The sequence below is a fragment of the Sphaerodactylus townsendi genome, linkage group LG11, assembly GCF_021028975.2.
Source record: "Sphaerodactylus townsendi isolate TG3544 linkage group LG11, MPM_Stown_v2.3, whole genome shotgun sequence".
In the NCBI taxonomy this organism is placed as follows: Eukaryota; Metazoa; Chordata; class Lepidosauria; order Squamata; family Sphaerodactylidae; genus Sphaerodactylus; species Sphaerodactylus townsendi.
Window position 1 is genome coordinate 45,018,245 of NC_059435.1, and position 15,254 is coordinate 45,033,498.

General features: G+C 38.9%; 1 protein-coding gene across 6 annotated transcripts in view; it reads left to right on the top strand.

Annotated features, from left to right (window-relative positions):
• CRPPA (CDP-L-ribitol pyrophosphorylase A) overlaps positions 1-15,254 on the top strand; it is a 72,940-nt gene that overhangs the window by 9,663 nt on the left and 48,023 nt on the right. For all 6 annotated transcript variants that reach the window (XR_007245799.1, XR_007245798.1, XR_007245800.1 and 3 more), the window contains exons 2-3: positions 929-1,196; positions 13,867-14,016. Coding sequence is in view for 3 of the 6 variants with exons in the window: in XM_048511657.1 (XP_048367614.1) it covers positions 929-1,196; positions 13,867-14,016 (418 nt within the window). In the remaining 3 variants the exon portion in view is untranslated. The remainder of the gene's footprint in view (positions 1-928; positions 1,197-13,866; positions 14,017-15,254) is intronic.

Sequence of the window (15,254 nt, forward strand, 5' to 3'; positions counted from 1 at the left end):
CTTTGAACGTTGTATATTACTATTGTTTTTTCCATAGACATGAGTAAAGTTGAGAAATATACTGGAAATGTTGGGAATCTTTATATTTGTAATCTTTTCTCCTTGAGTTTACTTTTCCTTCATAAAAACATGAATTCTCTAATTGATTTGAGTTGACCATCATCTGAAAAACCACTGGAAATCGAACTGAAGCAAGTAATCCTTTCTGTAAAGTCTTCTGTAATGATTTTTTTCCTTGCATTTTTGGACAGTTCCTGTACTAGCATTCAGATGTAATGTGCAAGTCTTGAGTAGTCATTGAAATGATATGAGTTAGAACTTTCTTGCTAGAGACATTACAGGAAACGACATACTTAACAGCTGGATTCTGGTCTGGGCTTGGGAAACTGGCAGTATGGTTACCAACTCTAGAGATTTCTGTGTCTTAAATAATAGAATGAAACAGGAACATCTTTTCTCCTGAAAATCTGGAGAGTGAAGAAGCTGTATCTTTATCATTGTCTTGCAACAACTATAGGTAACAGTACTTTCTCTACCTCTGAAAATGGAGTTTGTAATATCATCATGAATTTCTTTAAGACTTTACTAAATCCTAAAGAATATTTGTAGGAAGTAATTCTTTCCTGTGCTACAATTAAGAATTTCATACCTTAGGATATTTTGAATTAGTCGGTTGTCATAAATCAATTTTCAATTCAGAATTGTATAGCTGAGAAAGTGAAGAGTTTTTGATTGTCAGTAATGTTTGAAACACAAATCCATTCTTTCACTGACTGTGAGTGGTCATACGGTTGTCTTCATCCAATTCTACAGCAAATAAAATGAGGAAGGTAATATAAACCATATTTATTTAAAATCATAGGATACTTCGTTAGCAGAATCTCAAGGATGTTTAGTAATGTGTCAAAAATTATTCACTGTCTTACAGAATCAGTTGGATAGCTCATATTGTCGTGGTGGTATCTCTAGACAATGTTGAAATAATGAGGTCTATCGTAAAACAGTATGGCCACAAACGAACTGTAATAGTTGAAGGCGGAACAAGTCGTCATAGATCAATCTTCAATGGACTGGAAATATTTGTAAAGAATTCTCCAATCCAGAAACCAGAAGTTGTAATAATTCATGATGCTGTGAGACCATTTGTTGAGAAGGATATTCTTTTTAAAGTGGTTATGGCTGCCAAGGAACATGGGGTAAGTATGAAGCCTGTTAAGTTTATTTATAGACTATCTTTCTCATGGAGACTCAAGGTGGTAACAACATCTTTAAAAGGCAATGCATTATAATACATACCATAAACAAAGCAATAAAACATCCTAAAGCCATGGTGGTGAACCTTTGGCACTCCAGATGTTATGGACTACAATTCCCATCAGCCCCTGCCAGCATGGCCAATTGGCCATGCTGGCAGGGGCTGATGGGAATTGTAGTCCACAAAATCTGGAGTGCCAAAGGTTCGCCACCACTGTCCTAAAGCCTTTCACATACATTACAACCTTATTCTGTATGCCTTTCCAAACAATTCTGCTTCCTGCATTCTATGGTGTGACAGAAGTATGAGAGCTTATTCATTTGCAAGTGGCTCTTTTAGAAGGCTTTGCTCAACTGGATGAACCTGTCACATCTGATATAAATCCTAATGCTTTGATGAGTAGGTGGTATGACTTACTTCAGTTGAGAATTAATTTGTGACTGGAAAAGATAAGTGGTGTTAGGACTTATGTACCATAGAGATTGCCATTGGCTTGTGCCCTATTGGCCATGTTTTGGTATGTTCTCTCAGTAGTACCATCTGGGTATTGTTTTCAGTGTGTTACCTTCAGTCAACAAGGGTGTAAAATGCTATTTCTAAAGGGCTACTTCCCCTCCCTTCAAGTTACAGAGTGCCATCCCATTGCCAACTCACCCAAACCCAAGGCTGTGCAGCTTCCAGAAACACTGCAAAGCTTATCTGGGGCTCAATCAAGTCTTCCCAGGTTCACCTGATTTAAGTGCTGACTTATTCTAGCAGTTTTAATTTTGTTACCTGTACCGATGGGCCAGATTACAAATCAGAATAAATTTATATGTGTTACTGACTCAAGCTTGTAGGCTGGCCAATAGCAGATGCCCTAGTTCCATGTAAAGATACCTACTGATAGATGATCTTCTGCTCGTAATCTGTCCTCACTGATCATGTTTCTCAAAAAAAAATCCACAATGAATTGGAAAGTTGGGGAGACCACACAGCACCATTTTCAAAGTCATATTCAGCTTGTTACTATTACACAGCCTGATAATAATTTTAATCGTAAAACCGAAACAATTTGCCCCATCATTACGGAATAAGGTACAGAAACGAAATTTATGTTCTTGATTGCTTCAGTCCTAAATATACTAGGTAGAATCACAGTTCTAAGTTCTGTATGTCCAAAAGGACTCTAACTGGGTGTGTTGATGAGATGCTTCCCCTCTGCTGTCCTGGCTCACCCAACCTCTGCCACCTTGGATCCATCCTCCATTCTGGTTCCAGGAGAAAAAATGTTTTGGAAAAATGGGGGCCCATAAAATTGAAACATATGACCCAGTTTCTACCAAAGTTTGAGGTTCTTTTAAGAAGAAGTTTGGTGCCTTTCCATTTTAAAATAGCCCCTGCAGAGCCCCAGAAAGATCCCCCATAGACTATGAAGAAAGGATTTAAGGTTCAACCTCTCCCCCCAATCCATTGGAACCTATGGGGAATCTGTTTTTTTTTTTGCACACCCCTATTAGGGATTCCTGTTCCCCTTCCCTTTGCATGGAGAAGCAAAGTGCGGAGCACATACAGTTTTAAAATGTGAAATCTTCTTAGTCAGTTGGCCACTATATGGGAAGGAAGTGTCTAAACTCTATTCTAACCTGGATAGAGCACAATTCTTGATACCAAGACCAAGCGACCCTTCTTTATTCGAACCCAATCATCTTTTCAGCCTTAGGAGCACTCAGAAGTAATGTAAACTGTTTGGTAGTTGACGACCCAGACATTTGTTTTGATGTCTATAATTCTAGCAGTTGTCTATGAGTGTTTTATATTAAATCCCGGAGTTCAAGCCTGATGTATTATGTTAGCTATTCTGTGTCCAAGAGCAGCTTTGAATGCAATGAAAAGAAGCCTCAAGGCTGCTGATCCTACTCTGTGTATTCTCGTCTTGTGTGGTGGGGTGTGCTGTTTAAACAAAAAGAAGCCTGAAAGAGACGCTGCAAAGAGGCAGGATGTTAGGATTCTAAATGAATAAGATAGGGTTAAGTCTTTAATTCATGAAGTAATTATTTCCTTTTACACAATATATTAAGAGACTTCCTGGTTTAAAATAACTGGCTGAAACATCACATTAAATCACTCAAGCAACAAAGATGATGCTGTATTGAAGTGCAGGTTCTGCATACCAGATAGATAGCATAATTGTATGAAGTTTTAATGTTCTTAAAATGGCAATTGATCAAGTAGGATATTGCACTCCCTAATTCCTCTTGTCAGTAGAATAAATTACTTTATTACATTTACTAATCAGTTTGTTATTTGCCTGCAGGATTCAAAATGTGCAAGTTACCCGACCTACTAAATTATGCCTTAATAAATTAATTGTATGAAACAGTCCTCCTGATTATGTTGGAATATAGCTTTGTAACCAATTAAATTCCATTTATGTTTTGAAGCAAGTTATAATTAAAATTGTACATTTCTGAAAGCGGATTTTGTTGCCAATACAAGTTGTGGAAGGTGGTGGAAACAGAAGGCGGCAATATTCCAAAGCCACCAGCAACTTTTTATTGCCAACAATTTAAACAGCACCACAAAGAAAACTGCTTGCAGCAAGTTTAAAAAAAAAATCTTGTCAATCCTGCTTAAAAGGTAGGATTGAGAGACAGAGACTCTAACATGGTTTGAGTTGCATGTCTGATACTCTCCCTGCTGCTGTATTATAAATACCTTTTTTACATTTTCAGGACCTATGTTTTAATGGACGCTGAGAATTCATGGTTCTTCTTAAAACACTTTGGATTCATATTTAATTAGTGAAAGAAACACGTTTTTCAAGCCTTTTGACAACACATTTAGTTTCTGAAGTTAGACAGTGAATAAAACACATAATAGCAGAATCATACAATACCTTGAAGGCTAATGAATTTGCTGTGTCAAAAACCGTTTTGAGTTAGAGGCCACTTAATCAGATGTGTTTATCTTATTGCTTGTCCATGATTTTATAATATCAACTTCCATCTAATATGGTCACAGGACATTGCTATTTTTTTTTTCAGCCTCGGTGTATTTTGCATTTAATCAGGATAGTTGATGTTTGGTGTTTGAAAAAATCAAAACAATTTGCTTGACATTTTCCCTGAACTGACTTGGTGGCTCTGTTCTCTAAAGTGGTTAGCAAGTAGGGGAAAAAAACATGCTGTGGAAAGACTGAGTATCTGATAAACAGTCATTTCTAATAATCTGATCTTAAGACAAGATGGACCTTAAAATGTATATAATCACAACCATTTAACTGGTGTATGCTAACAACCATACAGCATTTACATTACACAGTGCTATTGTCAATCTCCTATACAAGTATTCAAATGAAAATTGTTCGGGTGCGATTTATGAGAAGGCTTATATTTTTAATTTAAAAGCTTATATATATATGTGCTGTATCAAGCTTTTGTAGAAAAGCAGTGAGCAGTCTCTTGCTGGGGTTGAGGCGTGTTGTGCATCATGGCTGTTGCTATGGCTCTGTAGCTTCTAGTTGTTTTCTGCCGTGTGCTTTCTAAGAGAAGATAAACCATCTTGTTGGCTGTAAAAGAGGGTTAGACATTCATGGCTGGTAGGCCCTACAGTGGCTACTAGCCATGGTATGTAAAGGGAACTTTTTTTACTCAAAGGCACAAAACCACTGAAATCCTTTGCTAGGAAGCATCTTCAGGGGAGGGCCTTGACTTCTAGGCCCTGTTTGTTGACCCTCCAGGGCAACTGGTTGGCCGCTGGGTGAAGCAAGATGCTTTTGTGTTCTTGTTCTATCTACCATCTGTTTATAAAAACAATTCCTGCCTAGCTCAAGGGCTACATAATGGGTGGTCTCTGCATTCAGCATATTGTGGTAGTGGAATCCTGAGTGATGAAATGTTTCTCTTATTCCAAACTGAAGGCTGGAGGAATGGCTTTTTAAATTTCCCTGTGATTAAAAAAATAGTCCCTGAAAGTGGAAAATTAGTGTCTTCGTACTGTTCTAGCTAGACCAGTTTTTGCTTTGCAGTGCTATTTTTAAATTTGCTGTGTCTTTTTAACACTTTAGATGCAAGTCCAGTAGCATCTTAGAGAGCAGTGATCAGGCTATGAGTTTTCAAAAGTCCAAGCTTCCTTCCTTTGTCAGATATTATAAGACTTTAAAATGGGATCTCCTACTTACAAGTTTCATTAGTACTTCATCAGTGTGCAAGATAATCAGCATTTTCTGGAGCTTCTATCTATGTGTGTTCTTTATGCAGCAAATCATATTTTATCCCACCCTACCTCCAGGGAGTCCTGAACAACATATATACTTGCTTGTACACCATTTTATTGTTACAACAGCGCTGTAAGGTAAACTTGCTAAGAGAGAGTGACTAGCCCAAGGTCATCCAGTGAGTTTCAAAACAGGGTCTGTTCTAATCCAGCACTCTAACTACTATACTATGCTGGCTTTCTTTTCAAACAGTAGCACATGACTTCTGCTTTTCCTGTGCTTATTTCCAGGCCACCAAGTAATATACACAAGGGTTCCTTGCAAGATTTTTTATGGGATGAATGTCTGTTCTTAAATATATTCTGTAGGTAGCTGTGGAAGGTATTTTGTGCTGCAGGAAGTTTTGTATCTATGAAAAAATACTTCCTGATATTCTCCCTGCCCCTGTCCTACATGCTAGTGGCAGCAGGGACCAATTGAAAACATTACTAATGAAATGAATTGTTGCCATTTCATTGACACGTGTCATTCCATATTTTAAATGATCAACAGTCTAGGGATTTCTAATTCAGTTCTTTCATGAAATGAAATGATCTACTCTTCTTGCATATATTTGTAGCAGCTTGTTTTACAATAGTAAACTAAGTAAATGTTCTTGTGTAATGTTAAAAACTTGGGGAAGGAAGGAAGCATGGTATAGCCCCATGGTGGCGAACCTATGGCACTCCAGATGTTCATGGACTACAATTCCCATAATCCTCTGCCAGCATGGCCAATTGGCTGATGGAAATTGAAGTCCATGAACATCTGGAGTGCCATAGGTTCACCACCACTGGATAGCCTGATCTCATCAGGTGCTGGGAACTAAGGAGGGTTGGCACTTGGATAGGAGACCACCCGTGAATGCTTTCTAGAGGAAGCCAATGGCAAACAACCTCACGTGCCTTGAAAGCCCCTTGCTGGGGTTGCTGTGACTTGATGGTACTTACATCCGTACACAATACTAGGAACTTAGGAAAGGATTCTCATTTGGCTAATATGACTTTGTACTGTGGAGATTTCAAGACCTTTGCATGTGATTCCTCAAGATTTTAAAGATATATTGCTCTCCAAAACCTACTGTTTTCATCTAATCTTTTCAGTGGATTTTTATGAGGTAACTTTGCAGTTAGAGGAATGCTAAATTAGGGATATTTCCTTAAACATGATCTTTAGCATTCTTAGTCCTTCATGTGTCCAGACTACTCTTTTGATATTATAATGGATGCGTGCTAGATCGGGTTGCAGATTATGTTCAGATGGTAACTTTAATAGTTTTGTTTTTATTCTTATGTGATTCATTATTCATCAAGGCAAAGTGTGATTTGCAATCTGTTTAAATGCTGTAGTTATAAACTGGGTGGACATGAGTACTTCAGCTAGAGTGTTCTCCTTTTCCAGCTGCCTTCTCACGCAGCAAGTGAGTATATGGTTACCATGTTTCCCCGAAAATAAGACAGTGTCTTATATTAATTTTTGCTCCCAAAGATGCACTATGTCTTATTTTCAGGGGATGTCTTATTTTTCCGCTCCACAGCTGCATACTCTGGTGTTCTGTTCGATGGACATTCTTCCAAACAAAAACTTTGCTATGTCTTCCTTTCGGGGGATGCTTTATATTTAGCACTTCAGCAAAACCTCTATTACGTCTTATTCTCAGGGGATGTCTTATTTTCAGGGAAACAGGGTATTTTGATATAACTCAGGAAGTGATTACTCCCTGCCCTTCTCTTGCTGACATTAGGATAAAGAATGAAGTGATCAGTTTTTAAAAAATCATCAGTTCTCTTGATATGGTGCTCAGATTGGAGTCAGAGCCTGTTCATACCAATCCACTCCAACATAGATTTCTGCATCAGTTATCTGTCGTAAGTTCCTCAAGTGCGTTTGTCATTTGTTTGATATTGTTTTAAGTACACTGAATTCTCAGCGTCATTTACATTTTCTAGGCCTCAAGCCCGCCATCCTTTTCAAAATTAACCGTGGTTGTCTTGTTGGTTACTGTGTATAAAGGTCATCACTAGAAATTCTTCCATACTACCTCATTTGTTTCATTGTTCACTTTATCCTATAACTACTATATATAGTCCTAGAAAAATATTTTAGATTTAATGATTTATATTTTTGCAAATAAGTGGTGTTGCAGTGGGTAGTGCATTAGCACTAAATTTGATCATTTTATTTATCGCTAGGCTGGAAGCTCAAAAAAACCCTCCCTTATTTTTCTAGTATCTGTGTATGATGTACATAAGAGCCTTCATGGCACAGTGGGTTGAAAGTGGGGGGGGGGCTATAATCTGGAGAACCGGGTTCGATTCTCTACTCCTCCACAGGAAGCCTGTCACAGTTCTCTCAGAACTCTCAGCCCACATGGAAGCAAGCAGTGGCAAACCATCTCTAAATGTCTCTAATCTTGAAACCCTACGGAGTCACTGGAAGTCACCTCATTTGACAGTGCGCACACACGCGCGCACACACACACACATCCAAACATGTTCTATAACTGTCTTCCTGCTGGGTGAACAATCTTAAAGATATTTTAGAACTTATTCCGCTCTTTCTGATTCAAAATTATAAGCTATGCCTGACTCATAACTCTTTCCCAGAATAGTTTAAAAGGGGTCAGCAGTTTATTCACAAGGTTAGAAACGAGCAATGCCACCCTAAACAGAGCTAAGCCTGTTTTAGCGAGAAACTACTTGGTCCAGGCCTTTTTAATCTAATATCATGGTATTCTTTTGACAACTACAATAAGCCTAAGAAGGCAAACTGGCAAAATTTAGGCTGTAGTCTTGATACCAGCCACTTCAGAACTGAAATGAACAGCAGACATAATAAAAATTTAATGAGACAAGCATACAGGTATTACTATAAAACAAATGAAACAATTATTTCTAGCTCACTGGCTTTATCATTTACCCTGCATGTTGTTTGCCAAACAAGGTTTGCCGTTACTTCACCAATGCTCTGTCAAGAAATCCAAGATGGCGTTAATGCACAGTTGCTGATCAGCCCATATGCTGGCATTGGTCCAGCTAATCCTTGTGTGCCTAAGGTAAGCATAAGAAAAAGTTGAATACAAACACAAATCTTCCTTATCCCATCTCCTTTTAAACATAAGACCCACCTGAGCAAACAAAGACTCTAAGTAGCTGCGGTGGTCCTCAGACAAATTACAAATCCATGTCATGTAATACCATTTTTATTAGGAACAACCCAAATGTCATGAAACCGTATTCAAGATTCTGAGTTCACTGACAGACCTGCCCTCCGCACTGACAAGCTAATCAGGATCTTTTAAAATTATTATTTTATAAAGGAGAAAAGAAAGCGTTGCTACAAAAAAAATTGGTTCGAGAAGCTTGCTTACAACTGTCAACATCTAAAACTTACAACAAAAATATTCTGCTTAAAATTTTCAAACCTGAAGAGATCTAAATGTAACCTTTTTTCTCATCCATATGATATTGTTGTCACTAATTGTCCTGTGCATCTTTAGTGATGTTGCACATAAATGGTGGGTTATCATTCCTCTAAGCTAGTGGTCTCCAGTCCATGGGTAAGGACCCCTGGCTGTGCTGAGGCCCACCTGCCAGGTAGCAAGCACCTATTAAAAAAACCTTTTTCTGCTGCTGATTTCTAGAAATCTTTCTACTAGTGCACGTATATTGCCAGTACCACCTCCTGCCTCTCCGTGCACACATGTTGAAAGGAGAGAGAGTGAGAGTGGTGACTTGGCTCAGTAGTGGACTTGATTCCTTTTTCGCAAACACAGGGCTCCTTTTTACTTATTTTACTTCATGTCAGGTAGTTGCAACTCATTTGGTCATATAATGTTGCCTGTGGGAAATGGTGAGTTACAGGTATGGAAAGGCTTGACCCTTTTTTTTTTTTTTTTTTTAGATTTTTATACCGCCCTATCCCCGAGGGGCTCCGGGCGGTGTACAACAATAAGCATAATAAAATGGCAAAATCTTTAAAAGCTGCGATAAAACAGTAAAAGCTAAATCTTATAAATAGAATACAATAAAATACAATAAAAATACAATAATAAATATAATACAATAAAAATACAATAATAAATATAAATGGCATCCAGCTGCTCCGTATTTGAAATTCTCTCCCCACGAGGGAGGAATGGCAGGTCCCAGATGTAGAGGGCCATGAGGCAGAGGGCCATGAAAGGGGGAGGCACCATCAGCGGCCGGTTTCTAGGACTTGCATTAATTGAGAACATAATTGAGTAGAAGAGAGACTACCATTTTCAGGTCTCTGGCATTCATGTCATTCAAGAAAAGTTTTAAACATGGCATCAAGCGTTCCTGATTGACCCTTTATGGACAAGAGGAGGTAAGTAGGAATGGATTGGGCTTCTGAACTTCGATTTTCCTTGTCCACCGTGCCCCTCTGCCCCTGTCTAATCTCCAGATTTTGATTTAAGAATATCATCCTTTGGGACAAAGATCCATCTCTTTTAAGGGAAAAAATTAATTTGCTTGAAGACATTGGGGGAGGGAACCTGTAAGAACTTGCAGGGAAAGAGCCTTCCATTCCCATTCGCCTTTTGCTTCCTCCCCTCCCGTATTCTTCTCCCCCAGACAGTAGTCTGTCTTTCTCCCTCCCAGTCCCTTCTTTCTCAGTCTTGCTCTCTCTGCTCTACTCTTCCTCATCCTCCTTGCCCATCAGACTGCTGCATTGTTGCCTTGCAAATTGAGGGAGGGATGGGTAGGTGGCAGCAGCAGCTTCCCAAGGGTAAATCAAGGGGAGGGGAAATCTTATTTCCCCTGTCCATGCCCCGCTTTGCCTGTCTGCTAATGACCCCCCTCCTCTGAAGTCTCACACAGCAGAGAAGGCAGAGGCCACTGGGCAATGGAGGTGTGCTGCTTGCACACACAACATTGTTGGTGGCAATTTTAACTTCTCTTCATTTTGTAACTGTTCAGGTATTTCTGATGACCTGGGGTGGTTCCCCAAATTTGTTTGAAAAATCTTCCATCTATACATCCCCAATTCACTGATTTATATACCTACAGATAGGGTCACTCGCAGTTAACTATTAGAATGTGTGATGATTAAGCAAAATTTGAAATTGGACTGGCATGTTCTATGCTAACTGATAAAATATTTGTTTTGTCATATGTAGCATTTACACAAGCATTCTATCTCTTGACTATATTACAAGTGAAGCAGCTTCCAGAGAGACTGCTTGAATAGTGTCACCACAATAAGAGAGAGGTTCTTTCTCAGTCATAGCCTGAAAATCTTTGCCTTGTATGCCACTTAAATTAGCAAAACCTTGTTAAGCACATCGTCTATTAACGTAAAGCTTCAGTTTCTGTTCTTTTTTCCCCAATATTTCTTCTGGCACTCACAAAGTGTTTTTAAGAAGTGTGTGGGCTTGGTAAGGGTTTTGCCCATCTAGGCTTCTGATTAACTATAGAAGATTTAATTGGCTGTGCAGATTTTTTAAAACGTTGCTTTGGCAGCAGCTACGACCACAGCACAAGAATCTGTGCACTATGTTACTGAAGATAAGCCCGACAATCATTTTGTGACCGGCTCAGCCTCCTGTTGCAGCCATTTTGTTGCTTCATTCGCCATACCAGGTCAGAATTTCAAGTGTGTCCACAGACTCAGAAGGATTGGAAACCCCTGATTTAACACAATATGTAGCTCAAAGACTTGCACTGAACATCAAACTTCATGTCTTTACAATAAGTAGATATTTAATTTTACAGCACATTCCAGGATTCTGCTTGTGCAATGGCAGGAGTGAGAGAAGTATATCATCTTTTCTATAGTACGGTATGTATTTTCTATAGTATAGTATGAGCCTCCTGAGTACTGTGTTTTTCTGTGGCAGCAAATCAGCCCTGCCCAGCCAGCACATAGTAGTTCTTTTGTGTTTTGCTTTTGTGGTGCATTTTTCTACGTTACATGATTACATAATAGCAAGGATTCCAGTTGCTTCCCTGTTTCTGTACATCTACAGTTACTCATATAGCTCAGATTCATAGTAGTCCATGCAAGCACCAGGCCAAGTATCTTTGGCAATGGGAGATGTTTCTGTGTGCAATTTATGTGTGCAATGGAAATGCATGCACTGCACATTACCAGGAACTAGATCTTCTACACTGGAAATGGGTTCTTGATCTCACAACACCATGATGTAGTAACTTTAAAAAACCCCAAACAAACTATAAATGTCAGTCTTAGATGTTCAGTTTCTGCAAACTCACCTGCAGTTTTGCTGGCCAGTAAATGAAAGAAACATTTCTAAAATCAGTTTAATGCTAGAATAGCTTATCAATACAGTAACAGTTCAGTGTTCAAATATACAAAAGTTTAATGCAACTTTGTAGAAATAGTTGAAATATTTTAATCTTATAATTGCCAATGGTTGCTTTATCTTTGAAGGTGGTATACTATAACTTAGAATAAGTACTCCTTCAAGACAGTTTTGCGAACAGAAGTGGTAATTATAGTATAAGGCTGAAGCATGTTGATTACTAGAGATATAATTGGCTGGAGTGCAGATGTCTGAAGAGAAGTGCATGTTCCTACCTGCTCTAATCATAAATACACTGGCATGTATTCTACTTCAGTTTATAAAATACATGGGCTATGAATGTTCATTAATAGAAGCTGTTTGTGGTGTAAAATATTTCCTTTACTGCAACAATTGAAAAGTGTTTGATAAAACATTAACCACACTACTATATGGAGTAAACCTATCCCAAAATTGGATGGAGAGTTGTACTCTGAAGTTGTGTGTGGTTACAGCAGATAAAAATAGGCTGAAGTCAGTAAACCATGTTTTGTTCCTGTGAACGTGATAATGTTTGGAGAACTTTTTATTAATGTATTTATTTCAATTTATATCCTGCCCTCCCACTACAAAGTGGGTCTTAGAGCGACTAGCAGCAATTAATAAAATACCTTTCGCTTTACAATAAAAATACAATAAACACAATAAGAACAATTTTGAAACACTGTAACTAAATGCAATAAATACAATAAAATACAGTTTAAAATTCCAGCCAGGTTATAAATAGAGATGAAGTGGTTCAGCCAGTGGCGTACCGCCAAGGGGATGTGAGTGGGGTGCACGATGCACTCGGCGCATGCCAGTGCAGGGGTGTGGCGGGAGTGTTCTGGGGTGAGCAGGGGTGTGGCAGGGGTACAAGGCGCACACATGCACCAGGCACAGTTCCCCCTTGCTCCGGCCCTGGGTGCAGCTTCACGTGTTATAGTGTCTACACAATGCAGACGCATAACTTGTACTAACTAAAAACGCATCCGTTCTATCATCCATGAATTTTTGTTACTAAGGCAACAGATTAACAATGTGCCTTATAAATATGCATACATTTCATTATATCTAATTTTTTTCTTCCTTTTTTTGCACTGCTGTCAAAACATGAACTTCTCCGTAACAATGTGTTCAATCAAGGTCAAAGGGGAAATCTTGTTATGTTCACAAACTATTAAGAAAGCATATGTGCAAGAACTTAGTCCTTCGGGTATTATAGTTATATCTGTGTCTCATGTGGACCATCAAGCATTGCATCCTTGACAGCCTCTTGGCTACTAAAGTTTGGATTTGTTTAGATGTGGCTAACATAAATCCCTTCTGTTCAGCAACGACTTTGGTTTTTGTGGGACAAAGAGATTTCCATCAGTGGGCCTTCCTTGTTCCTGTTGCTGCCCAGAATGATCCCAAATGTTGCTCTTGGGAACAAGGAACCCTCCCCTGGGAGTAGCATGAAGGGGTAATCAAAATGTCTGAAGGGAAAACTTGTAAAAATCCCCCTTCCCAATTCATAGAAATGCTCTGCAGGGTCCAGCCCTGACTAACGTGATTGTTTTCACTCTTGCCTTAATATCATACTTCATGAATGACCCGGGTGTTTGGTGAAGATCAGTACTTTTGCATCTGCTGCAACATTGATGCCACTCATTTGACACTTCAGAATAAGCAAGCAATTGTGTGAACTGACTGTTTAGTCTTTGTTTATGAATTAAAATGTTGCTTCTCACATGGAATGTATAACAGGTTGCGCCAATGTTTCTTTGTTGTGGCCTTCTATTGAGGAAAAAGTTGAGGGTTCACTACTGCTATGGTGGATCATAAGTATCTGATAAGGTGTAATGCCAGATATAAATATCTTACGCAGTGTTTTCACTCAAGATCTTTCAGATTAGGGTATTCAGTATACCACCGGACAGATTCAGTGACCATTTGGATCTGGCCAACAAAATATTTGAATGTCAGAAACTTTAATTTGTTTGGACTTGTTCTCTAAGCAGAGATTAACTAAAGTAAACATGTAAAACTGTGTTTAAATGCTCTTTTGTTGTTGTTGTTCTTTAGGCAGCAGGAGCAATACGTCCTCTTGTCTCCACTGTTATTGCTTCCTCTGCAGACGGATGTTTAGACCATTCACTAGATCGTGCCAAGTACAGAGCAAGTGAAATGCCTCAAGCTTTCTTATTTGATATAATCCATCAAGCGTATCATCAGGTAAGAATGTTCACATTTCAAAAAGGAACGTGTTTTTTCACCTTCTTTGTACAGTGAGAGGCTACTGGTTTGCATGCATTCTTGGGAGATAAGAAACAGTAAGTATTGTAACAAATCCATTTTTTTTGTCACCAAATGGCAAAACTTCATGTACCGTATATACTCATGTATAAGTCGAATTTTTCAGCACATTTTTAATGCTGAAAAAGCTCCCCTCGACTTATATGCGGGTCATTAAAATTTTGTGTGTTTTTTACTTTGCTGGCCAGCAGGGGGCGCAGTGTTTATGCTAGAGGCACCAAATTTTCAGAGTACCCTTAGAAGACTCTCCTGATGATACCAGCCAAGTTTGGTAAAGTTTGGTTCAGGGGGTCCAAAGTTATGGCCCCCCCAAAGGAGGTACCCCCATTTCCCATTGTTTTCAATGGGAGCTATTAGTAGATGGGGCTACCCTTTTGAGGGTCCATAACTTTGGACCCTCTGAACCAAACTTCACCAAACCTGGCTGGTCTCATCAGGAGAGTCCCTTTATGATACCAGCCAGGTTTGGTGAAGTTTGGGTCAGGGGATCCAAAGTTATTGACCTCCAAAGGGGATGCCCCATCCCCCATTGTTTACAATGGAAGCTAATAGTAGATTTTCCATTTCTGATAATATCCCTCTTAAAATCTAAGTTGGGTTACATTTGGACATACAGATGATGATGAGGAATCCAGTTTTGAAGAATTTTAACTCTTGTGTTTTAGCTTGGTTGCTGGTTGAGCTAAGGTTTTTGTACTTTTAAAGTTATTGTTGAGACCATATTGTTCTTGTTGACCCCCTTTTCCACTTACAGAGCCAGTTTACTGTTTTTCTTTGAAATAAATATTTCTTTGAAATAAACATTTAACCTACTGAGGCCTCAATTGATGCTGCATTTCCCACCCTAGACTTATACGCGAGTCAATAAGTTTTCCCAGTTTTTTGTGGTAAAATTAGGTGCCCCGACTTATATGTGGGTCGACTTATACATGAGTATATACAGTAACTATTTCTGTTACATTTGTAGTTTCATATCAGATTTACAGACAAGTAATGGTGCTTCTGAGCCATTGTGGCATAGAAGTTAAGAGCAGCAGGCTGTAATCTGGAGAAATGGGTTCAATTCTCACCCCTCCACATGAAGCCAGTTTTTGGGCCAGCCACAATTCTCTCAGAAGGCAAGAGACATTGAGGTGGTTTGCCTCGTCTCTTGCTTT